At 40.6% G+C, this 26,798-nt stretch overlaps 1 protein-coding gene across 1 annotated transcript in view; it reads right to left on the bottom strand.

Annotated features, from left to right (window-relative positions):
- Nucleotides 1–540: 540 nt before the first annotated feature.
- Nucleotides 541–26,798, bottom strand: part of Syap1 (synapse associated protein 1) — a 35,638-nt gene continuing 9,380 nt past the window's right edge. The window contains exons 4-9 of the mRNA XM_005074220.4: nucleotides 17,930–18,003; nucleotides 12,942–13,081; nucleotides 6,190–6,335; nucleotides 3,587–3,645; nucleotides 3,016–3,163; nucleotides 541–1,597 (exon numbers count right to left, since the gene is read on the bottom strand). Coding sequence (XP_005074277.1) covers nucleotides 1,470–1,597; nucleotides 3,016–3,163; nucleotides 3,587–3,645; nucleotides 6,190–6,335; nucleotides 12,942–13,081; nucleotides 17,930–18,003 — 695 coding nt within the window. The 3' untranslated portion in view covers nucleotides 541–1,469. The remainder of the gene's footprint in view (nucleotides 1,598–3,015; nucleotides 3,164–3,586; nucleotides 3,646–6,189; nucleotides 6,336–12,941; nucleotides 13,082–17,929; nucleotides 18,004–26,798) is intronic.

Below are 26,798 nucleotides of genomic sequence, written 5' to 3'. Positions count from 1 at the left end.
CAGGAAGCAAAGATAAGCAGTTCTCTGTGAGTTCAAGGCAAGCCTGATCTCTATAGTGAGATCACCAAATACATATGTGTGCATGTACTAAGAATCAGGCATTATCATGCTTGGTTTTGCTTACATCTAGGATTCTTAGCTGCTTAAAAATCATTTCAATATATTAATTTTCTCTATCAGATTAATAAAATATCATTCAGAAGCAGAAGCAGAGGTAGGAGGATCACTTTAAGTTTGAGGCCAGCCCGATCTACACAGTGAATTCCAGGCCAGCCAGAACTACAGGATGTCTCCACACCATACTAAATGCAAATGAGCACGTTTTACTTTAGAGTAGGTTTTGACATTGCAAGTGGGAACCCTTTCATATTGGATCAATGACCTCATTGGATACTCAAGTTTATTGCTACAAGGAAGTAACACGAGGTGAGGCAGTCTGGTTCAAACGACGAACACTGGAGTAATGCTTACTTACCACCTATGCCACAGGACCACAGACTAGTTTTCATGGGTACAAGAATACAAATATGTACAATTTTCTTATAAAGAAACATCTTGATTTTATTCCTCCTTATGAAATAAAGGCGCTGTGAAAATACAAAAAGTGAATGCTAGTTATTTTTCTAACATTAAATCACCTTCCTCTTTTAAAATGATCACATTCTATGAACAGATGCTTGCTGGCATAGCAGAATACAAGATGGATTAATTAGCAAGTTCTAGAAGTTATACTCCAAGGAAGATCATTCTATAAAGGCTAATCATTTAATTAAGACATTTATACATAATGACCATTACCATGAGAACAAATCTTAAGGTAAACAGACTTCTTGAAGGTTATTAATACAAAAAGGACTGAAGTTGGAACCTGGGCCATTGTGAATGACAGGTAAGTGCCCACCACATCCCTAGTCCTGCAGTGTTTCTTAACCTCGAACCAGGTGATGTTTATGTCATTCAAGTGAACTTAATTATCTCAGCTTTTGGCTTTCAGACAGAATTTTAGAAAATATCTGGCAAGAAAATAGTTTTGAAAGTGCTTTCTCTTGAGTTCTTTGGTATAATTTGGTCATTCTGATAGCAATTATGCCATTAAGTAAGTACTTTAACCATGTATCAACAAAAAGGCAATGAGTATATATATATATGCTTAGAAGACCATGACTAAAGAATAAATTATGTTGCCAACCTTGTGAAAAACAAACTCTAGTATTTTACCTGTGTTTCTGTGGCATAGCTAGCTCTGCTGCCTGTAACAACATCGCTAATTTGATTTATATGAAAAATGTTACATATAATATCCTGTTATTTTTTGATTATTACAATAGCTGTTCTACATACTTTAGAAGAAGCAAGTTTTAGTTGAAAAAGAATAATTTCAAATTGCATAAAGTTACACTCCTTTGTGCCTTCTGATTCAGCAAGCATCAAAATTTAATGTCAGCACAAAGTTAAGAATTGATTTGGGGTCAATTGTCCTCCTGCAGCATCTTTTCAATTTCTTTATCCCAGTTTTCATCTCGTTTCTCCGACTCTGCTACTACTTCATATTCCTGAAGTTCCTGTTGTAGCTCCTTTTCCCAATCGGCAGAATCTTCTACAGAAAACAAAGGGAGAGGCAAGAAAGGTGTTCTTTGAATTCATAATACTTGTAACAATTCATTCAGCTGTAATTCATTTCTTTCTTTGTAGTACCAGGCATGGGAACCCAGGGCCTCGGACATTGCTAGGCAAGCACTCTACTATTAAGCTATATTTCCAGCCCCATTTCTTCCTCATTTTAAGACTAATTTTTTATGTGTGTGTGCATATATGTGAGGGCAGGTACACAGGTGCGTCACAAGGGTATGTGTGGAGGTCAGAAGATAATTTCCAGGATCTGGTTCTCTCTTCCTACCATGTGGGTCCTAGGAACCCAACTCAGATCATCAGGCTTGGCAGTGAGCATGGTTACCTGCTGAGCCATCTCTCTGGCCTTGTCTTTGAGACAGGGTATCATGTATCCCAGGCTGGTCTCCAACACAATCCTGGCTGAGGATGACTGACAATTTCTAAATATTTATTTATTTATTACATATACAGTGAGCTACCATGTGGTTGCTGGGAATTGAACTCAGGACCTCTGGAAGAGCAGTCAGTGCTCTTAACTTCTGAGCCACCTCTCCAGCCCGACTGACAATTTCTAATTCTCCTGCTTCTACCACCTGAGTGTTGGGATTACAGGTGTGTCCACCATGCCCAGTTTTATCTCATGTCTGATACTGAACCCAGCACCTTGAGCCTAGTATGCAGAGGATGAGGCAGTTACTGCATAGTGTTATAAAAATAAGAGAAAAAAACATGGCTATTTATAAAGAAAGGTGAGACAGCATGGTGGGATACCTGTAATCCCAGTACACAGGAAGTGGAGAGATTGGAAGCCAAGGCTGGCAGGCTAGACAATGAGACTGAAACCAATCTGGGCTACAGGAGAACCTGTCTCAAACAACACAAAGTTAGGGTTGGGGATGAGTGAGGCATAGCAAAGTCCTGGGTTCAATCCCCACCAATGTATAAAAAGTAAAGCTAAAATTCATTTTGAGTTTGTTTTTAAGACAGGATATTGCTATAAAGCTCTGGCTGGCCTGGAATCCAACCATGTAACTCAGGACGGTTTCAAATTCATGTCAGATCTTCTGCCTTACCTTTCTAAGTGCTGGGATTAGAGAAGTGTACACTACACACCTAGTTTGTTCATTGGCTTTGTTATTTTTCTGAGACAGGGTCTCATGTGGCCAAGAGTGGCCTCAAACTTCCAATGTTTCTGTCTCTACCTCCTGAATACTGGGATTACAGTTGTGCACCATCATGCATGGTTTTGTATGGTGCTGGGGATTGAACTCAGGGCCTCATGTAGGCTAGGTAAGCATTCTACCAACTGACTTACATACCTAGCCTCTGTCTACTGGCTTGAAAATGAGACTGGAATTACGAAAAAGAACAAAGCCAGTGTGTGTGTGCGTGTGTGTATGTTACCTTCTAGTGCAATTGTTTCCTCTTGCTTTTTATCAAGTACAAGTTGCTCCATTTCTTTTCTTAAATCCTCCTGGTTTAAGCTGCAGGCATCATAGGCATCACTGACAAACTCAGAAACGCCTGGGCTGGTAGAGATTTCCTCCTCATCCTGAAATGCAACCAAAGAGTTCTGGGAATGGATTCTAAATGCCACCTATGCCTCATAATTTAACACAGTCTCATTTTTTGGTTCTTCTCTGCTAGCTGTAAGACAATGCTCACTGCTCTCCAACCTTCTAACTGGCAGTTGCTTGGTAACAGAGTGAGTTACCACCTGAGGCTATTATTCTCCCTCACTGTTTAGATCACTCAAACCATTCTCTCTGATTCCTGATGAGCATCTAGAATTATTTATGCCAGGAAATCACCTTAGCTTTCAGCTACAGGCCCTTGACTATTCAAGTACTGGACTCCTCATCTTGCAGGCATAAGACTGACACTTTCAAGCAGCTTTAAATGGTATCAGAAATGGTTAAACCAGTAACTTCATTTTCAGACATCATCTACTAAGTATAATGTAAAACTGTATTACCTCTTGAGTTTTTAGCTGAGATTTGATTACGACAGGTGGTGTTTTGGGTCGTACTGCCTCTATGAAGTGAGAATAAAAGAGACAATAATTGCTTCGTTTACTTTTGAATGCGTATCATAAGAACAGCTAGAATATCCACGGTATTAAATCAGTTTGAGAAATGAGCTTTTATGACATATTTTTAGCTCTCCTGAAGTTATGACATGACATAGCCAGGCACTACATGTCAACCTCCTACTTTGTGAGTGTCCTTGTGTTTTATCTATTTAGACACAGGATCTCCTTATGTAGCCCTGACTACCCTAGAACTCACAGAGATCCACATGCGTCTGCCTCCTGAGTGCTGGGATTAAATATACGCACCACCATGCCCAGCAGGAATGTCATTTTAGATCTGCAACCACATTCAGTATCCTTATATGGAATTTCTATTAGGAAATCATCTTTGAACTTCAGTGCAAAATTGATTCTGTGCTTTCTTTTAGGATACTAAGAATGAAGCTATTTATCAAGCTTCCCTGTTACCAGCCAGGTTAGAAAACAAAATACTGCTGGATATCCTGTAAAGATTTAACTGTGTGTATGGGGGGGGGTATGTGTGTGTCCCCAGAGGCCAAAAAGAAGATGTTGAATCCTCTGGTCCTGGAGTTACAGGCAATGTGAGCTGACTAACGTGGGTATTGGGGACTGAACTTGAATCCTCTGTAAGAGCAACACTCACTCTTAACCGCTGAGTCATCTCTCTAGCCCTTCTGCTCTTTTTTTTTTAAATAGATATTTTTATTGTATGTACATTGGTGTTTTGCCATGGATGTCAGGTCCCTGGAACTGGAGTTACAGTTGTGAGCTGCCATGTAAGTGCTGGGAATTGAACTTCTGTCCTCTGAAAGAGCAGTCAGTTCTCTTAACCAGTGAGCCATCTCTCCAGCCCCGCCCTTCTGTTCTTTATCCTATTAATCATGCTGACAGTCCTTACTGAGTACTTTTAGATTCCTTTTGTTAAACAGGCAGTCTTTGGGGAAATGGCTTTCTTTTTTTTTTCTTTTTCAGCAGTGCTAGGTAAGTGCTTTACCACTGAGCTATATTCCCAGTGTAGCATTCCCAATAACATTAATTTTAGAAAGCCAAGAGGTAGTCCATGCTTGTAATCTAAGCATTTCAGGGTCAGAGGAGGAGGATGGCTTAGGAGTTCAGCACTAGCTGGGGTTACACAGTGAAACCCTGTCTCAAAAAGCTACCTTCTAAAAACCAAAAGCCAACCACAATTTAAGGATATTGCTAAAGAATGAAAGTTCACTAGAATTCACAATACCTATATGCACCTTGACCTTGAGCATAGTTTTAGAGCTTCTCCTAGTAGTTTGTACAACCTGTCTTGTCTTATGACATACTTACATAAAATTCCACAAACTAAATTGCCCCACTTCTTATCAGATGATACACAGCAGGCACTCATGAAAAATGAAGAAAGAACTAGAAGAGCTAGGGATAAGCTCAATAGAGTTCCTGCCTAGTATTTGCAAGGCGCTGGGATCCAATCTCGGTGCAATAAAATATATAAAATATTATACAATATATATTAATATTTACTTCTATTTATTTTGTTTGCTTGGGTGTTTTTTTTTTGAGACAGGGTCTTACTACATATCCCAGGCTAGTCTGGAATTCTCTGTGTAGACCAACATGGCCTCCAACTCAGAGATCTGACTGCCTCTGCCTCTAGGGTGCTGGGATTAAAGGTTCGTGCAACCATGCCCAGCTTTATTTTTATTTATGCCTGAGTACTCATGAAGGTCAGAAGAGGGTATCAGATCTCCTGAAACTGGAGGTACAAGGGACTGTAAGCCATCCATGTGGGTGGTGGTACCTGAACTCAAGACCTTTGGAAGAGCAGGAAGTGTTCTTAATTTCCAAGTTAACTCTTTGACCCTATATTAGTATCATAGTTCATTAAATATTTGCTGATATTATAATACATGTTCCCTGGAAAACAGGGGTAATACATCATGGGAGGAAAGTGCCAGATGTTCAATAGATACTTGTAATTGGACTGGAATAAGGACTACTGGGCTCTACAATGGTAAGGCCCAAGGAAATAGGAATGAATTGAAGTCTGAGAAACATCTGGCCTCGGTAGCACATGCCTGTAACACAAGCACTTGAGATATGTAGGCAGGAGGATCAGGAACTCAAGGCCAGCCTGGACTACATGAGACCCCAAAACAAAGACCAAAGGGTCAAGAGAAGAGATGTAGAGAAGAAGACTGTAATGAGGCAGGTGCATCTTTGAGTTCAAGGCCTGTTGGGTCTACAGAGCTAGTTCCAGAACAGCCAGGACTACGCAGAGAAAACCTGTCTTGGAAAAACAAAAGACAAACAAAAAAGAACCAAGAATGAGATAGCAAAAAAACACCTGGGGAAGACACATGTAAGCTGTACCAGAAAGGGCAGCAAAACAGAAAATTTCCTTTGGAAAGAAAAGAATGTTTCTGTACAGAGATATCAACATTTTTGATGCATACAAGATGACAAACTCATTAGCATCTCTATATTTTACATCAATTCTTTTCTTCCAGAATGATCTCTTCTCCTCTGGAATGTACCTGTCAGAGGCAAATCATCCTCTTTGCTGCTTTTCTCTTCCTTTCCAGAGGCTTGTTGCTGGGCGGCCAGTGCAGTTAGTTGAGCTGACTGCTTAATCAGGGAGATGCGGTAGAAGTAGTTCCTCCAGAATACTTCTTCCTTCACACTTTGATAGACAGTGACACATGTGAGAATGTGAGGGTCAAGGGCACACATGTTAGTATAGCAAAGCCTAGAATAGATCATTACTTATTTGCCTTTGGGGATATAGGGTTTCATGCACTGCCAGGCAAGCCTGCACTTTATTATCAAGCTAGAGCTCCAGCCTGAGTGCTTTCAGTCCTTGTGAGGGCCAAAGGAAAAGATCATTTGCTTTACAAGCTAAAGCTAAACTACAGGGTACACTGAGCTATAGTCTCCACAGAAGCAAGAGATGAGTTATTCAATGCTCATGAACTATCAGTATTTCCTGGTGCTTCTATATATGCTATTAACTTTATTCTATGTGTACAGATGTTTTGCCTGCATGTATACCTAAGTACCACATGTATGCAAGGCCCAGGGAAGCAAAAAGAAGGCACTGGATAAACTCTGGAAGTGGAGTTACAGACTGTGGTGAGCTACCATGTAGATACTGGGAATTGAACCTGGGATGTCTGGAAGAATAGCTAATGTTATTGACTGCTGAGTCATCTCTCTAGTCCCTTTTTAAAAAATATGTGTATTTATCATGTGTGTATGTACATACAAGCAGGGCCTATAGGACAACTTTTAGGAGTTCTCTTTTTCTGCCACGTGAGACTCAAACTCATGTGGTTTGGTAGCAAGTGCCTTTACTTGCTGAGCTATCTTGGTGGCCCCCTATTTCTTAATATTTTAATATATAGATTTGACTCTTGGCAGAAAGAAACAAGACATTCATGTGTGGCTGTATGACTAACCAGGGGAACTTGAAGCTGAGACAGGACACTGTGGTCCTTTGCTGTTTTCTTTTTTTTTTCTTTCTTTTTTTGTTTTTACGAGACAGGGTTTCTCTGTATTGTTTTGGAGGCTGTCGGTCCAGCCCGGCCTCAAACTCACAGAGATCCGCCTGCCTCTGCCTCCCGAGTGCTGGGATTAAAGGCGTGTGCCACCACCGCCCGGCCCTTTGCTGTTTTCTAAAGGATTATATGCTTTTATGCAGTGGGAAGAAACCATTGTGGATGTTGTTCTTTGTATGTGTGGGTATATATGTCTGAATGTGTGTGAGCACATATATACATGTGTATGTGGAGGGTCAATGTTGAATATGGATGGGGAACCACCCTCAACTGTTCTTCCACTTTATTATATATTGAGGTAGGATCGCTCAATCAAACTCTGAACTCACTGATACAGCCAGTAGATATGGCTAGTCTGGTTGGTCAGCTGGCTCCAGGGTCTCATGTCCTCTTTTCAAGGCTGGACCACACCCACCTCGAATCTACATGGGTCCTGAGCATTTGAATTCCAGTCCTCATGCTTGCCAGGCAAGTGTTTAACTGATGAGCCATCTCCCCAATCCTTGCTTGTTTTTTAACATTGAGTCCCGCTAGGCGGTGGTGGTGTATGCCTTTAATCCCAGCACTCAGAAGGCAGAGGCAGGTGGATCTCTGTGAGTTTAAGCCCTGTCTTGAAAAACAAACAAACAACAACAAAAAAAAACACAAAAAACCCCCAAAAATCAAAAAATGATTGAGTCCAATGTATCACAGATTGGCTTCAAAATCACTACATAGCTAAGGTTGACCTTGAATTCCTGATTCTCCTGTCTCCATCACTCAAGTGCTAGGATTACAGGCTTTTGCTATCACAGCCGGCTTAATGTTATTCCGTAGGAAATACACCAGCTGGCAGCTTGCTAAAGTAGCTAGCAACTAGTAGAAACAGAATGAGACATGTTATAAAAGCTTTGTGTGGGGGGCAGAATTGGGAATAGAACCCAGGGCTTTGTGCAAACTAGGCAAGCACTCTACTAACAAATTATACCCAAAACCATCTGGTAGATGGTTGATAAAGACAAGTTCTATTCAACCTGAGAACTCACATATTGGACCTGCCTGGCTTGAGGCATTGGTGCCAAGTAGAGTATGGTAGGTACACACAATAGGTTGCCTAGAAAGGACAGTAAGAAAAAAGCAGAAAGAGAGTGGTATCTGAATAGAAGATGAAGGGGAGTTAGAAATAAGACCTTAGTGACATGCAGGGGGTTGAAAAATTTTAAAGGTCATAGAATCAGGCTTCTCACTGCCAGAGCAGGGAGTTACAAGCATGGCAGAAGAAAATGAGTGTGATCCTTATTGGGAGGTATCCCTGTGGACATAGTTTTCATTCCATGGAGACACAACTGAGCATGTGTACACCTCCTAGCTGTATCCTCTGTTGGTGAGGAGTGACACTAAAATGATGCTCAGTTCTTGCTTTCTACATGTCATTTTCTGAAAACCATTATTATATTAATATATGATACTAAGGAAGAATAAAATTTCATTTTCCATAAAAGGTACCAGCACTTTCTGAATATATAAATGATGGATCCCAGGATTAGAAGAAGGTAAAAATAAATGAGCTTGGATCTTGTGGTGGCCCACATGTTTAATCCCAGCACTCAGGAGGCAGAGGCAGGTGAAGTCTGAATTTGAGGCTAGCCCAGTCTACATAGCAAGTTTCAGGACAATCAGGGTTACATAGTGTAACACTATCTCAAACAAAACCACTACCAAAGGATACAGATGTTAAGTTTTGCTAGGCTCCCACCTGTCAAAGTGATGATGCTTTGAACATCAAAATAATAACAGATTACAACTCAGTGCATCAAATGCATGAGACAATATGGATATAAATACAAGAATATATGGAAAATTTTATGATGAATAGAATGAAGTTTCAAAGTCCCTAAGGGAGCAGTGAAATGGTTCAGTGGGCAAACGTACTTGCTGCTAAGCCTAATGACCTGAGTTTGATTCCTGGGCTTCATATGGCTGAAGGAGAGAACTGACTCCCACAAATTGTTCAATGACTCCCCAAATATTATGTTGTCATTAAGTCTTTAATGCTGATATATAGTTCTTTTGGTAGAGCACTTGCCAAATATGCACAAAGTCCTACGTTTGATCCCCAGGCACAGTGGGGCACATGGCTGTAATCATAGCACTCAGGAGATGGAGGCAGGCAGGAGGATCAGAAGGCAAAGGTCATCCTCAATGACAAAGCCAGTTTCTGGCCAGCCTGGGATACATGAGACACTATTTCAACACGCACATGCACACTTGCACACACGCACGCACACACACCATGAAGTCTCTATTCACAAAATATTAATTAGCTTTTCTTTCTTTTCTCCCCTCTGAACTCCCTTTGAAGTAGGGTCTTACTCTATAGCTCACCTTGAGTTCTTTATGTATTACCAGCCCAGGCTGCTGTGAACTCTTCTCCTGTCTCAGTCCCATAAGTGCTGGAATTAAAGGTATTTGCCACTGACCCCAGCTTTTTTTTTACTTGTTATCATGTGCTTGCAGCACTTGCAGAGACCATAAGAAGACATCAGATCCCTTGGAGCTGGACTTACAGGTGGTTGTGAGCCATCCAATATTGGTATTGGGAACTGAATCTGGATCCTCTGCAGGAGCACCAAGTGCTCTTAGCCATCTTTCCAGTTCCCTTGCTTGTTTATTAAAACAGGGTTTTGATGTGCATCCAGGCTGGCATTGAATTCACTATGTAGCCCACAGTAATCTTCCTCCCCAGTAGTAGGATCAGATGTGCCCAGTTCTACTTATCATTATAATTATTTGAGACATGGTCTCAAAATGTTGCCCAGGCTAGATCTGAACTTGTTATTCTGTCTTTGCTTCCTGAGTGTAGGTATTATAGGCCTTGCTATCATGCTCAACACTAATTACATTCAAAGAGGAAAACAGTAATCTTGCAGTTAAAAAGCCTGCCAAACAGCACCTTCAAGAGAACAAAGTATGAACTATACTGGGACAAATGGCAATATGCCTCACACAAGGTACAAATGATGAAAGGCAACTGATGAGACATGAGAACTAAATGTAATCTAGGGTATTAACTGGGTTCTTTGTTGAGTTAATTGGATTCTTTTGCTAAAAAAACATTATTAGAAAAAATAAAACATTTAAAATGGGGTCTGAAAACCAGACTGCAATAATGTGAGACCTGCTAGTCATTTGTGACCTGATTTGATAGTCACACTGGGGTTGTGGGAAAGAATGAGTGTTCATAGGGAATACATAATAAAGTATTCAGGGTTGGACTTCAGAGCTCAGTAATGGAACAATTGCTTACAATGTGCTAACCATGTGCAAGGCTTTGGGTTCCATCTCCAGTAGCCCTTCCCCACAAAAAAGAATCAAAGGTCATGAGACATCAGGTTTCAAATAAAAAAAAGAGAAAAAACAAGTTCTCTGGGAGGCTGAGGCAGAAGAATCCTGAGTTCAAGCCCAGCCTGGATTACATAGGAGACTGTCTCAAAACTAAAAATGGCCAGGTGTTGGTGGCGCACGCCTTTAATCCCAGCACTCGGGAGGTAGAGGCAGGTAGCTCTCTGTGAGTTCGAAGCCAGCCTGATCTACAGAGTGAGTTCCAGGACAGGCTCCAAAGCTACGCAGAAAAACCATATCTCGAAAAACAAACAAAAAGAAATTGAAGGACTGTTCGAGATGCACATAGGTATGTGTCAGTACTTCCTTATGGCAGCCTGAACCCAGCCAGTGCCCTGCTGCTACATCACACTTTGAAGCCCTCTGAAAGAAGGGGAGAAACTACCAGTCTTTTCCAGCCATAGGCTGACATATGCCCAGTGTTCCTTATAGCGTGTCCACAGGCTTCTAATGACTCAAATCCAACACAAGAGCAAAAATGGATTCATGCTTGGGAACTGCAGCTGTGCCCAGTAGGTTTCTTTACCAGAGGACCTTTTGGAACCTTTACAATGTCATCTGGAGTGTGATTCTTCCCCAGAGGGTGATGCACAAGTTTTCTGCAAAGTATCTGCCTCTCTTACATCAAGAGGAAGGGAGTCTGGCAAAGAAAGAAGTCCAAATGGTTGTTTTTGTTCATCAAAGGAGCAAACAGAGCCCATGAGTCACCACAGTGACATTAGTACATCCCAAGGTTTGTTCATGTGGGATGTTTCACAGAGCTCAGAATTAAAAGTGGCCTTGAAGATACTTAGGCAGTCCACTTCAACTTTTTTCCCCTTTGAGACAGAGTTTCACTTAGCCTGTAACTTACTATGTAGCCTAGACTGGCCTCAAACTAGTAGCAGTCTTCTTGCCTCCGCCTCTTAAATACTCAGATTATAAGTGTGTGTGTTACCATGCTTAGCTGCAACTTCACTTTTGCCTAGCTCTGATGTTTTGAGTTAAGACCCTGGGTCTTAAAATGTAAACAGGCCCAATTAGCTCCCTAAGTCTCATAGTTACTTTCCACCATGTAGCCCCAAGGCCTTAACTCAGGTCCTCAATCTTAGCAACAAGTGTTTTTTCCCACTGAACCATCTCACCAGCTCAAGCTAGATTTTTTCAATATGTTATTTGTATGGGTACTTTTGGCTGCATGTATGTTTGTGTAGCACGTGTATGCCTGTGCCCACATGGGCCAGGAAGAGAGCATCAAATCCCCTGGAATTACAGATAGCTGTTAAGTCACTATGTGTGTCCTCAAACTCATAGTGATTCTTCTGCCTCAACTTCTTGAGTACTGGGATGACAAATGTTAAATCACAATGCCCTGCCTTGATTTTATTTAGAAATAGGGTTTTCCCATTTGTGACCCAGGCTGGCCTCTCACAATCCTCCTGCCTCTGCCTCTCAAGTGCTAAGATTATAGTCCTGAGCCAAGCCCTGCTTGGAAAGCTGACTTCAAAAAATATGAACAAAATAAATAGCAGTGACAATCATAATTATCATAATAAAAACCAGGCCTGGTAGCTCAAGCCTGTAAACCTAGTTACTTGGGAGCCTGAAGCAGGAGGATTGAAATTTCAAGGTCTGCTGAGGATATAGATTGACTTCAAGACCCAGCTAGGCAAACTAGTAAGACCCTATGTTAAAATAACAAAGTCAAAAAGAGGTCTTCGGATGTATTTCAGCATTGAAACATTGCCTGGTGTGAGCCAGGTCCTAAATTCAATTTCCAGTACTGCAAACACAACAACAAAAACCCTACATGAGAATCAGAGATAGACAAAGCTGCAGGGATGCTGCAGAGGGGAAGGCTGCCCTCTGCTGGCAGGCTGATGGGAAAAGCATCACAGACTACAGCTTGCTCTGGAGCTTAAAGGGCAAAAGGAATTTTATGAGTAGGGAAGGGCCTTTCTTTGGTGGAAGAAAAACCACAAGAAACAGAATAGAACACAGCTGCTGCAGAGCCTGAATACACAACATGTATTTCAGGAAAAGGGCAAGGGGGGCCTTTACAGATCTGATTTTCTTTGGTCTATTTGTTGTTTCTGAAGGAAACATGTTCTACCTTAACTTGGCCAACAAGCACATCTCCTTCCCATCCTGACTTTCATGCCAAGTCTTCCTGCCCTCCCTTTCCATTTTGAGGCATGCTGCCAAGAACACAGGGCCTCTGAAGGGCTATGGGGCCTGTTTGGATGAACAGTAGTGTCAAGAGGGTTCTGGCCCTAACACTGTACATCTACCTAGAGCCCCTAGGAAAGTGAAATCTCTATGGTGAAACAGAAATCATCACTACAGGAGTGAGCAGTGTACATGGTGCTTACAGTTTAGGAACAAGGGCGAATCTCATCTTGCTTAGTAGCTCATCCTCTTGGAGCATGACCAGGGCAACAGGGTACATCTGGTCAAAGTCAAAGTTAAAGTGCACACCAGCTGGTGGGTCCCGAAGGAAATTCCTCTTGTCCTGTGATGAAAAATGAGGGTGGGAGGATCACGAAATGCAATTAATAGGCTATAATGTATCATGGACTTGATACACTGATGTTTTTTCTAGACAGGGTTTCTGTGTAACTCTGGCTGTCCTGGAACTCGATCTGTAAACCAGGCTGGCCTTGAACTCAGAGATTTCCCCCTGCCTTTGCCTCCTGAGTGCTGGGATTAAAGGTGTGCATCACTAAGTTTTAACCAAGTCTTCAGTCACAAAGTCCATTGAGCTGTGTGGTACATGGACATACAAGCAAAACACCTGTACATATAAAAATTAAAAACTAAAAATCAAGCAACAGAAAAACAACAGAACTACCACCATAAACATTCAAGAAAAGCATAGAATAAAGAATCCCAGAACCAAGAGTTAGGTATGATATCGAATGCCTATAATCCCTGTACTTGGAAAGCAGAAGCAGGAGGCTTAGAAATTTAAGGCCAGCCTCTGCTACAGAATGAGTCTAAGACCAGCTTGTGCTACCCTAGTAAGTTTGGGACCAGATTAGCCCATCTCAAAATAAAAACTCAACAAAGTAAAACAACACAACATAGAATCCTACTAGTTACAGACAACTTGTGCCTCAACATAACACTCTCCTGGGCCTATCTCTCTAATATATCCGGTGTCTGTGAAAGTGTGATGGCTAATCTTGATTGTCAACTTGACTACATCTGAAATCAACTAAAACCCAAGCTGTTAGGCACTCTTGTGAGGAATTTTATTAATCAGATTATTTGAAGCAGGAAGACCCACCCCAAATCTGGCAGCCTTCATAAAAGGACTCAGGAGGAAAACTTGCTTTTTGCCTGTTTGCCCTCACTCTCTTCATGCAAATTTGTCTATCCTATTGCTGCAGCTGGTATTAAATCCAACTTTTTCAGGATTCCAATGTATACTGAGGGCCAGCAGTTATATCCAGGACATTACAGGACTACAGCACCAGACAGGGACTGCAGAGATATCCAACCTTGTGGACTGGACAACTAACAGATTCTTAGCTTTCGATTGTAAGACAGCTGTTGGCCTATGTGAACCACATCCTGAGAGCCAGTCTAATAAATCTACATTTAATATGTATATTCATTCTGTCAGTTCTGTGCCTTTAGAGAATCCTGACTAGTACAGCATAAATTTCACATAAATAAGGTAGGCAGTCCATACATTGTGATTAGCTAGCACTGTTTTTTAAAGGAATTTTCACTTTACAAAAACATTAGTTTTTCTTTTTTTTTATTTTTTTGAAACAGGGGTTCTCTCTGTGGTTTTGGAGTCTGTCCTAGCACTTACTCTGTAGACCAGGCTGGCCTCCCCCCCAACACACACAATAAGGATAATAAATTTTAAAATTTAAAGATCACTTTACAAAGGAATCAAAACTCCCAGAGATCCCCCTGCCTCTGCATCCTGGATGCTGGGATTAAAGGTGTGCACCACCACCACCACCACCACCACCCCAGCTTTTCTTATTTTTTAAAATGTTTTTATGTGTATAGGTGTTTTATGAAGTCTATGTCTATGCATCACATGCATACTTGGTGACTGCAGAGATCAGAAGAGGGTGTACAATCCTGAGGCTTGACGCTAATGATGGTTGTGAGCAGCCATGTAGGTGCTGGGAGTCAAACTAGGTCCTCTGAAAAAGCACCCAGTGTTCTTAACCACTTAGCCAACACTCCAGTCCCAAATTTTTGTTTTAAAGACAATCTCCTATAGCAAAGGCTAGCCTTAAATTCTCCATCTATTGGAGGATAACCTTGAACTCCTGATCCTCCTGCTTCAACCTCCTGACTACTGGGATGACAAGTATGAAAGCTGGCTTTCTTTTTTCATTCAAGGTCATGAACAACTCTGTAGTAGACCAGGCTGGCCATGAACAGAGATCCACCTGCCTCTGCTTCCCGAGTGCTGGGATTAAAGGCGTGCACTATCAACGCCCAGCAAAAAAAAGGAGAGTTTTGATTCCTTTGTAAAGTGATCTTTAAATTTTAAAATTTATTATCATTATTGTGTATGTTGGCGGGGGGAGGTACAGGCATACACCCCTGAGACACGGCTTGTACGAAGAGGTGAGAAGACAACTTTGTTGATTTGGTTCTCTCTCCCATCTTTTATGTGGTCCAAGGGATTGACTCAGGTCACTAGGCTTGTGAGGCAAGAGTTTTCTTTATGCACTGAGCCATCTTGCTGGCCGATAAAATGACATCTTTTGAAGAACCCCAGTAAGTGGAGTTTCTGGTTCATGAGTGCATATATTTCAATGACTATTACCCAGGCTTTTCTGTGGAGGAAGTATAAGACAAGGAAGTCTCACAAAGTTTTACTAGAAAAGAAGAGTAGAGGTGGGGTGCTGGTGCTGTAGCTCAGTGATAATAGAGCACACGAATAAACTCCACAGTACACAAGGCCCTGAATTCAGTCCCTAGTAACAAGAGGGGTAAGAGTAGGTTAAAGAGGATTGTCCAGTGAGATAGCTCAGAGATCCCTGGAACCAACATGAGAGGAGAACACCAACTCTTTCCATGTTATACTGTGATCTCCACATGTGCTGTGATATGTGTGTACATACTCACACAATAAATAAATGGTACTGAATGTTTTACAAAAAGAAAAAGTAGGTTAAAAACAAAGATGAGCCTTGAATCCCAGCACTCTGGAGGAGTGGACAGGTAGATATCTAAGTTCTGAGCAAGCTGGAGTTATGTTGTAAGACCTTGTCTCAAAAACAAAGAAAGGCGGTAGGAGAAGTACTGGAGAGTTGGTTCAGCAGTAAGAACACTGGCTCTTCTTCCAGAGGACCTGGGTTTGAGTCCCAGCTCCCATACAGAAACTCATAATTACCTGCAACTTCAGATGCAGGGGATTCTATACTTTCTTCTGACTTTTAATGGCACCAGGCACACAAGTGGTACATAAACATATATGCAGGCATGTAATACCCACACAGATAAAAATAAGCAAAAGCAAAAACTACTGATCACAGTGAAAATAAGGATTCATGAAGTCATGTGCCATGCACTGAGCTTTGATCAAGCTGGTCTTTGCTCTCTGAGAGAACACATAAGTAAGCATAACATTAGAATCTCGCCCCCTTGGTGTGCAATAAGGATAAAAGAACTAGCTACACCAGCCAGGCAGTGGTGATGCACGCCTTTAATCCCAGCACTCAGGAGGCAGAGGCAGGTGGATCTCTGAGAATTTGAGACCAGCCTGGTCTACAAGAGCTAGTTGCAGGTCAGCTTCCAAAGCCACAGAGAAACCCTGTCTCGAACCACCCCTCCAAAAAAAAAAAAGAAAAAAAAGAAAAAAAAAAGAACTAGCTATACACGGTAGTCATGCTGGGAGCTTCAAAAGGTAGAGTGTGGTGAAGTGCTTTCTGAAACTGTCCTCTGCAACATCACTGTAGGCTGGTATGGTTACATTTCTTGAAGTCCTAAGATAGTTTTGTGGGCCAGCAAATGGGATTCTGTCTATATTAATGTCAATTACCAACAAACATATGAAGGTAAAGAGATAACATAGAATATAATCATTTCATTCACAAGAAGTGCATTGCTTCCTCATATAAAAGAATCTTTTCCTGCCGGGCGGTGGTGATGCACACCTTTAATCCCAGCACTTGGGAGGCAGAGGCAGGCAGATATCTGTGAGTTTGAGGCAAGCCTGGTCTACAAGAGCTAGTTCCAGGAAGCTTCCAAAGCCACAGAGAAAAAACAAAAAAAAATCTCTTTCTTTTTTGAAACAGCCTCATTATACAGCCCATCCTAACCTCAAACTAGTGAAAAATCTTCCTGCATCAGTATCCCAAGTACTAGGATTACAGATAAGGCTGAAACAATGATTTGGTATAATAGGCTATACTTTAATGTGAAAAAAGAAAGGAAAGTATAAGCTAACTCAAAGTTTAAAAAAAACTCAGGCTGGGTGGCCTTTAATCCCAGCATTTGGGAAGCAGAGACAGATGGATCTCTATATTTCTGCAAGTTTGAGACCAGCCTGGTCTACAAAGCCAGTTCCAGGGCAACCAGGGCTATGCAGGGAAACACTGTCTTAAAAAAACAAAAACAATAAAGTCACAGATCAATGAAAGAATGTCACAGGGCCCTATCCCTGCCTGGAGATCTAAACACATTTTCTTCAGTGGTATAGCCATTGGTAAGTTGGTCATATTCCTATAAATAACTTCTCACCCATGCTCCTGTAAGCAATGCTAATGAAACTCATTGAGTCACCAAGAACAAAGGCTGGGGATGTAGCTCGGTGCTAAAGTACTTATCTAGCATGCCTGACTCAGTACTGCAAAAACAAAACAAAAACAGGAAGTTATTAAAAATCATAAAAGTTAACATGTATGTTCTTAAACTTTCAAAAATGTTTTTATAAACCGTAAAAATAGGACATAGTGGCACATGCCTTAATCCCAGCACTTGGAAAGGCAGAGGCAGGTGGATATCTGTTAGTTTGAGGCCAGCCTGGTCTACACAGTAAGTTCTAGGTCAGCCAGAGTTATATAGTGAGACCCTGTCTCAAACCAAACCAAACCAACCAATGAAAACTGTAAAAGCCTGGCATGGTGGTACATGCTTATAACCTTAGTACTAGGGAAGCTCAATAGGAAGGACCATTGTGGGGCTGGCCTAGGCTACATAGTGAGTTCAAGGCCAGCCTAGGCTACATAGCAAAACCCAGTCTCAAATACACAGAAGAACCCAGTCTCGGGGGAAAGAAAAAGAAAAATAATTTAGCTAAAGGGAAAATCCTGTGAACAGAGATGTAGTATAATAGGAGAAAAATGTTACCTACACAGGGTATTTATAGGGTACTCACAGCTGATAAAGCCAAAATCTGCTGTTGAATTGTTTCTTCATCATGACTATCAACCCATGGTGGCACAGCTGCTTCTATACAGGAGAAAAAAAAGGTTATTGGAGCTAGACAAATGGCTCAGTGCTTAAGAGCACTTCCTGCTATTGCAGAGAACCTGGATTCTGTTCCCAGAACCCACAAGGCAGCTCACAACTTCCTAATAATTTCAGGGGATCTGACACCCTCTTCTGGCTTCTACAGGAAGTACATGGTTACACCAGTTATACCGTATCTGCCATTTCAAAAAAAAATTAGGAAGGTTATTACATTTAAGATATTAATTCACCAATAAGCTCCGAATATGATTATTCACTGTAATACCTATATTTAATTTGTAAGCTTTATGCATGTATGTATTTGGTTAACAAATACTTTACTTGAATGATACATTATTAGATATCTGACAACAACTTAATCAGTTATTCAAAATCAGTATCACTGGGCCCACAAAATGGCTCAGTGGGTAAAGGTGCTTACCTAGAAGACTGAAGACCTGAATTTAATGCCTAGGATCACATGGTGGAAGAGTCTTTTTACCTACCTCCATATGTGCAAAACGGATGCATATACATACACACATACTCAACCAGTAGGGGAGAAACACATTGTGGATCCCTGACCATGTTATTTCAAGAAGGACAAAATAGGGGACTGGAGAGATGGCTCAGTGGTTGGAAGCACTAACTGCTCTTCCAAAGGACCCAGGTTCAATTTCCAGCACCCACAGGGCAGCTCACAACTGTCTGTAACTCCAGTTCCAGGGAATTTGACATTGTCACAGCAACATACATGCAGGCAAAACACCAATGCAAATGAAATAAAAATATTTAAAAAAGACAAAATATTCCAGGACAATCTCCAAAACAATACAGAGAAACCCTGTCTCAAAAAACCAAAAAAAAAGACAAAATATCAGAACATATAATCATATTCTAATCATGAGGAAATATCAGACAAAGCTCAAATATACAAAAGTATATTAAGGAGGGAACACCCCACCCTCAGCATTTGGAGGTGGAGTCAGGAAGACCAGGAATTCGAGGACAACGTCAACTAAACATCAAATATGAGGTCAGCCAGGACTGTCTAAGACCCTGTCTCAAAAAAAAAGACAAATGTTGTTAGAAAATTCCAGACTAATTATGCCTAAGAGAAATGACAGAATATAATATCATAGCTCAACTAGTTTTTGGACTTAACTAGATTGGGGGGTCAACTAACAAAATGAATAGGTATTAGATTTGTGTATTATGTCTCTAGGAATGGTGGTGCATGCCTTTAATTTTGGCACTTGGGAAGAAGAGGCAAATAATTGCTTCAAGTTCTAGGAAGCATGGGCTTCAGAGTAAGATGCTGTTAAAAAAAACCTGGGCATTGTGATCTACTTTAATCCTAGCACTTCGGAGTCAGGCAGGCAATTATCTGTGCAGAACTCTATCAGTTCAAGGCTATCCTGGACTATATGGCAAGTTCAAGGCAAGCCAGTGACATACAGTGCAACCCTGTTTCAAAAAAATAAATAAAAAGATAGAGCGATAGCTACTCTTCTAGGAGGATTCTGGTTCGATTCCCAGCACATATGTAGTGGTTTACAGCTTCCTGAAATTCTAGTTCCAAGGAATTATGATACTTTCTTGTGATCCCCTCAGGTTCCATACTGTTCTTGCAGAGTCCCCAGAGTTCACTTCCTAGCATCCATTGTCAGGTGGCTCACACTCACCTAAAACTCCAGCTCCAAGGGACATGTCCCTATCACATATACACATAATTAACGACAAAATTAAATGGAAAGGACTATTGAGATGGCTCAGATGTTGCTGTGAACTTGACACCATGAGTTCAATCTTTGAGACCCACATGGTGGAAGGATAGAATCCACTCCTGGAAGTTGTCCTTTGCCACACACAGGCCAGAAGTAAATAAAGGTAATAAAATGAGAGAGAGAGAGAGAGAGAGAGAGAGAGAGAGAGAGAGAGAGAGAGAGAGAGAGAGAGAGAGAGAGAGAGAGAGAGAGAGATATCTTGAGAAGTGAAACCACAGCAAAAGACAAATTAAATGATAGGGCTGGAATCAAACTGGCAATAAACAGTTAAAAGCTGAATGTTGAAGATACCAAAATGACACTTACCTAGATATGATTAGGAAGGGAATCCAGGATTCCACTCAAGCACCCATCTGCTGCTTTTTATAGTAGATTCTAACTGCACTAACCCTAACACATGTAAGACCCAAAGTAATCCATTCCAAAGTAAACAGGTACTTTCAATTTTGCCTCAGACACATGTAAAGGGAAGCCTTCCTGCCAGCCTGGTTCCACAGCCGTATCAGTCCCAAATAAACACACAGGAGGCTATATTAATTATGAAGCTGTTGCCCTTGCTTGTTTCTTACTGGCTAGCTCTGACTTAAGTAATTACCCCATAATTGTTAATCTAAGTATTTCTCTTACCGGAGAGGTTTCTGGGCTTCCTACCCTATGGCCTTACATCTTGACTTCCTGTGTTTCTTCTACCCAGAGTCCACCTGGATTCCTAGTCCCACCTATCTTGGTTCCCTATTGGCCAACAGTGCTTTATTGACATATACACAGGATTTCCCCCATCATCTCCTGTTTTCTGTCTAAACAAAAAGAAAGGTCTTAACTTTAACATAGTCAAATTATATACAGCAGAATAGTTATCAAGTAAGAACACAGTTATAATATTCTAGCAAGATTTAAAGAAAATATCATCCATTCCATCCTTGTGAGTTCAAAGTTCTATATGTAGCCTATCCTTTATGATAACAAAGGAAAACTATAGCTATAACTATCTGCCTTCAACTCTATCAAAGACCACAGAAGGATAATATATAAACACTAGGATTGACAGAGACATCTTCCTGCCTGGACAGTCACCCAAGTTTCTCTGTAATGTTGGGGCTTCCATCTTCAGCCCATAGGCCACAGTGTGTCCGGAAGTCTTCTCAGCAAAGCAGGAAATTTCAAACTGTCCATCTGCATCAGCAGTCTGTCAGTCATTTTTCTGTGTCCTGCAGAAAGTCTCATAGACTCTTCCCTGAAGGACTGTTTGAGTTCAGCAGTCACTTTCCTGTGGGTCCTGCATGTCCAGTTTATACAGAAACAGTCAAACAGTCTAGGCAAGAGCAGTTTCTTGCCCAAATGGCTAATCTTGCCATGTTGAAAGCAAACTCCATAACGAGTTTCTCCGATGCCCATCTTCCTCTCAGACATAATTGGTGCTGCCAGGAGCAGACATTTCTCAATGTCAAGAAAACCCTAAAACATTTAAAATGCCATTTTCTGAAGGTCTTTGAAAGGTTTGAAGACTATCTATCTCAAATATATCTCTGTATATCTAGAAAAGCTAACTTACCTAACTATAAGTTCTAACTATTATAAGTAACTACCTATAATCTGTATTTAACTATGTATTATGTTTTAAAAGATTAGTATAAACACAATACTTAATCAAGAGGAGAAATATACACATCACAAAATTGACCTTGAATTTGTATCAATAAATGAAAAACCATACCAATACAAAGTATTCATTTCTATACCATAATCCTCTTTTTCCTTTAAAAAGAGATTGGTTGTGATCATTAACCAATTATAAGCAACCCCATTTAAATGAAAACAAAGATTTATAAACAAGATGGGAATTAGGACATCGCTCATTCCAAAATGCTTCATGCTGGAAGGGGGCGCTGTTCATGACAAAACTTAGAAACCTCTATAAGTCCTTATTTTCAGGGTCTGTAAGGGTGCATCATCTTAGCTGTCTCAATTGTTGGAACACCTGGCCCACTGCTTTCGGGGGTCTTGGTTCATCAAACCACAGAAGCCTGGAAGGAATCCTCAGCTTTTCATTTTCTGTAGAAACATAAACAAAAACTCCTTTCCGAAGTAACATATCCTTATACTTAAATTTTGAAGTCAAGGCATTTTCAAAAGATATAAGTTGAATTAATTCAGCAGCATTTATAATCAAGTGTATTTAGCAGTTGTTCCTTCCTGAGCAATCAAAAAACTGAAAAACACAATAGCATACAGTATCCAGACTCTTTGTGTATTTTCCATCTTTATGTGGCTTATTTATTTATCTATATTTTACTGTATTTCTTTTACTTTTATTTCTTTTTCTGTGAGACAGGGTTTCTCTTTGGAAATCCGCATGCCTCTGCCTCTGCAGCAAATCCTACCAGTTTGTGCCACCACATTCGGCTTCTCTATTTATTTACCACTATGCCGTTTCTTTTTCCCTCTCAATTCTAGGTATATTTTTAAACACACTGTAAACCTTTAGAGGTGTTTCTTCATCCAAGTCTGACTTTACTGTAAATCTTTATGTTTTTCTGGCCACGTGTCTTATCTGTTAAAACCGTGGCTGTTTTAAACTGCAGTTTTTCCAAGATGGCTGGCGTAAGCGTGATTCCAGCTCATAGCCTCAGTCTATGCTGAGATCCAGCAAAAGCTGCCGGCTTGGAGATGTGGTCACTGCCACTTCCAGCTGTACGTACACACCTTTCAATTGTTAGCAGAGCCTCTTAAAAGAACCTTGCTGTTTTTTTTTATGCTGAGTAAGCTGCGAGTCTCTGCTTGTCGATAGCAAAACAGAGCCCATCTGAGAAAAATGCTGCTACCAAAGGTCTGTGCTTCTCTCCGTTCTTCTGTTTCTAAAATTCCTTTAAAGCTTTTGTCATTCTGCGTGGAAATTCATCTTCCCACTCCTGATCACCATTATGTAAAGGGAAATCTTTTCCATTGTTTCGTATGGTCTTCATTCTCCCTATGTCAGAGAGCTCCTAACCTCATGGACCACTGTAAATAAAGTAACCCCAAAAGATTGGGCCCAATTAGCCTCGGCAGTGCTCGAAAATTCTTGTCAAATTCAATGGAGAGCTTTATGAAGGCAAGAGGCTAAAGCCTTAGAGATTCAGGAATTAAAGAACGGTCATGAAGTACCCCAAGAGAAGATTCTTGGGGAGGGTGCTTACGCTGACACGCAGGTTCAGTCTGCATATGACGAGTACATGTTGTCTTTATGCCGTACAGCTGCTTTAAATGCCTTGGATAAGGTTTGTGAAACAGGAGAGATAATGTAACCCTATACCAAGGTAGTATAGGGTCCAAGGGAAAGGTTCACTGAATTTTTAGAGAGATTATCCAGAGCAATAGAAGTACAGGTAGCAAATCCAGAATCTAGGCGACTCCTTATAGAATCTTTGGCATATGAGAACGCAAATCCTCAATGCAGGCAGGTAATTTGGCCATTAAAGATAAGATTAGTGCCATTGGAGGAATGGGTCATACATACAGCGAACCTGGAATGTAAAAGTCAGGATACAGGAGCTTGGGTAGGTGAAGCTATTTCTACAGGCTTGAGGAGGCACCAGGAAGCCAAATACCCTACCTGTGATGATATAGAGGCCTGGGTAGGGAAGGCAATCTCCAAGAATTTTAACAGACATAAAGATGCCACGTGCTTTAACTGAGGTAAAATAGGACATCTGAGTAGGAACTGCAGACAATGCATTCCTAGAAATAATGCTTTTACCAGGAATGCATCAAACAGAAGCCCTCAGCCTCCTGGTCTCTACAGGAATTGTGGAAAGGGAAAACATTGGACCAACGAATGCTGTTTCACTACAGATAGATAAGGTAGATCTTTACAGCCGTGAAACGGGAATCGGGGCCTCAAGCAGGCCCCAGAAAGAAAGATTATCCGGTCATTCCCAGTGACAGTGGAGGACAGCCTCTCCCAGGACAATTAGAAGATCCACGGCCCATTGCAAATAATACAGCACTGGATAATACATTAGCTCCAGAGGATGAATCAATTATATCAGGAGGAAATACAAAACATATATTTTGGCAAACTTCTATACAATATCATAGACCCAAGTTACCAGTTAAATAATATGGTGATTAATGGCATTTTAGACACCGTACATGACGTCACCATCATTAATCAGAAGTCCTGGCCCCCAAATTGGGCTTTAAAAGAGGTTAATGTTCAATTCTTAGGGATTGGAACCCTATCTGAAGTTAAACAGAGCGTTAGATGGATTGACTTTATTGGGCCAGAAGGACAGAGAGGAAGGTTAAAGCCATATGGTGCAGATATTGCTATAAACCTCTGGGGTTGTGATCTATCACAGCAATAGAATATGCTGATTAACATTCCTCCTGTATCAGCAAAGAATTATAGAAAAGCTCTTAGTGGTAGAAAGAATATAGTAAGGCAGTACAGAAAACAGATGCCAAATGTACAGGCTGTACAGAAGCAGGATGCTAGTGCCAAACCTACAGAGCAACCAAAAGCTCTACCCTTAAAATGGCTGACAGATGAACCCGTCTGGATGGGTCAATGGCCTATGACATCTGAGAAGTTAGAGGCTTTGGAGAAGTTAGTTCAGGAACAGCTAGATGCTGGACATATTGAGGAATCAACTAGTGCATGGAATTCACCTGTTTTTGTTGTCAAGAAGATGTCTGGTAAGTGGAGAATGGTTACTGATCTTAGAGCCATCAACAAGGTAATTCAGCCTATGGGGTCTCGACAACCTGGGATGCTGTTACTTTCTCTAATCCCTAAGGATTGGCCAATCATAGTTATAAACTTAAAAGATTGCTTCTTCACCATACCGTTACAAGAAAACGACAGAGAAAAGTTCGCCTTCATGGTACCTACCTATAATAATTCCCGTCCAGTACAGAGATTCCAGTGGAAGGTACTACCTCAAGGTATGTTAAACAGCCCAACTTTGTGTCAATATTTTGTGAATAAACCTCTAGAAATAATTCATAAAAAATTTCCACATTTGTTAATATATCATTATATGGATGACATATTACTGTCTGATTCAAATAAGGATACTTTGGAAAAGATGTTTGAAGCAGTAAAGGAAACTTTGCCTAGCTGGGGATTACAAATTGCCCCAGAAAAAATACAAAGAGGAGATCCTATTAACTATTTAGGTTATAAAATAGATGCTCAGAAAATTAGACCGCAGAAAGTACAGATCAGAAGAGATCGTTACCGGACTCTTAATGATCTTCAAAAACTATTAGGAGAAATCTCTCAATTACAGACAATTATCGGTGTAGAAGGGCATGATTTAAAACACCTGAAAATGGCTTTAAAAGGAAATAAAGACCTAAACAGCCCACGAGTACTATCAGCTGAGGCTGAAAAAGAATTAGAATGGGTAGAAAAGAGAATATTAGAAGCACATGTGTACCGTGTGGATCCAAAGCTGGACTGTATTCTGGTTATTTTACCATCTAGAGAATACCCCTCAGGAATATTAATACAGAGGGAAGACATCATACTAGAATGGGTATTTCTGCAACATAAACAGAATAAAAAATTGAAAACATATATAGAAAAGATCTCCGATTTGATATTAAAAGGTAAGTTAAGGCTTCGTCAACTGACTGGGAAAGACCCAGCTGAAATTATTGTACCTTTAACGAATGAGGAAATTTCCTCCTTATGGAAGGATAATGAGTATTGGCAAATAGCTTGCAGTGACTTTTTGGGAAGTATTAGTAATAACTATCCCAAACAGAGAGAATCAAATTCATAAAGAAAACAATTTGGATTCTTCCGAGTATCATGAGGCAAACACTTATTTCTGGAGTTCTTACCTTCTACACGGATGCAAACAAATCAGGTAAGGCAGGGTATAAATCAGGAAATATAAGTAAAGTAGTTCAAAGCCCTTACAACTCCGTACAAAAGGAAGAGTTATATGCCATTCTCATTCTCATGGTACTTAAAGACTTTACAGAGCCTCTCAATATAGTCACAGATTCTCAGTATGCACAAAGAGTTGTCTTGCACATTGAGACTGCAGAATTTGTTCCTGATAGTACAGAATTAACCTCATTGTTTTTACAATTACAGGAAACCATCAGAAACAGGACTCATCCTATATATATATATATCACACATCAGATCCCATACAGGTCTGCCAGGTTCTCTGGCACAAGGCAATGATGAAATTAATCGTTTATTAGTAGGTAATGTGTTGGAAGCTTCAGAATTTCATAAGAAACACCATGTTAACAGCAAAGGCTTAAAGAAGGATTTTTCTATCACATGGCAACAAGCCAAAGAAATAGTAAGAAATTGCCCCAGTTGCTAATTCTACCATCAAACTCCATTACCAGCAGGTTGTAATCCTAAAGGTATTCATAGAAATGAACTTTTGCAAATGGATATATTTCACTTCCCAGAATTTGGCAGTTTGAAATATGTACACCATACCATAGACACGTTCTCAGGATTCCAATGGGCTACTGCCCTCAGCTCTGAAAAAGCTGATTTTGTTATTACATACCTCTTAGAGGTGATGGCTGTTATGGGTATACCTAAAATAATAAAAACTGACAATGCTCCAGTATATGTCTCCAGTAAATTGGAACAATTTTTCAAATATTATAAAAAATGTAACTGGTATACCTTACAATCCCACAGGACAAGCAGTGATTGAAAGATCTAACCGAACCTTAAAAGAGATGCTTCATAAACAGCCAGGGAGAACAAAGACCCCTAAACACAGGCTACATGATACTTTACTAACATTGAATTTTCTTTTTTTTTTCTTTTTTTTTTTAAAGATTTTATTCATTTATTATGAATACAACATCCTGCCTCCATGTATGTCTGCACGCCAGGAGAGGGCACCAGGTCTCATTACAGATGGTTCTGAGCCACCATATGGTTGCTGGGAATTGAACTCAGGACCTCTGGAAGAGCAAACAGTGCTCTTAACCTCTGAGCCATCTCTCCAGCCCAACATTGAATTTTCTTAATGCTGA

Source organism: Mesocricetus auratus, unplaced genomic scaffold, assembly GCF_017639785.1.
Source record: "Mesocricetus auratus isolate SY011 unplaced genomic scaffold, BCM_Maur_2.0 Super-Scaffold_100003, whole genome shotgun sequence".
NCBI classification, from domain to species: domain Eukaryota; kingdom Metazoa; phylum Chordata; class Mammalia; order Rodentia; family Cricetidae; genus Mesocricetus; species Mesocricetus auratus.
The sequence above is the reverse complement of the archived record's forward strand: the minus strand, read 5'-3'. Positions and strand labels throughout refer to the sequence as shown.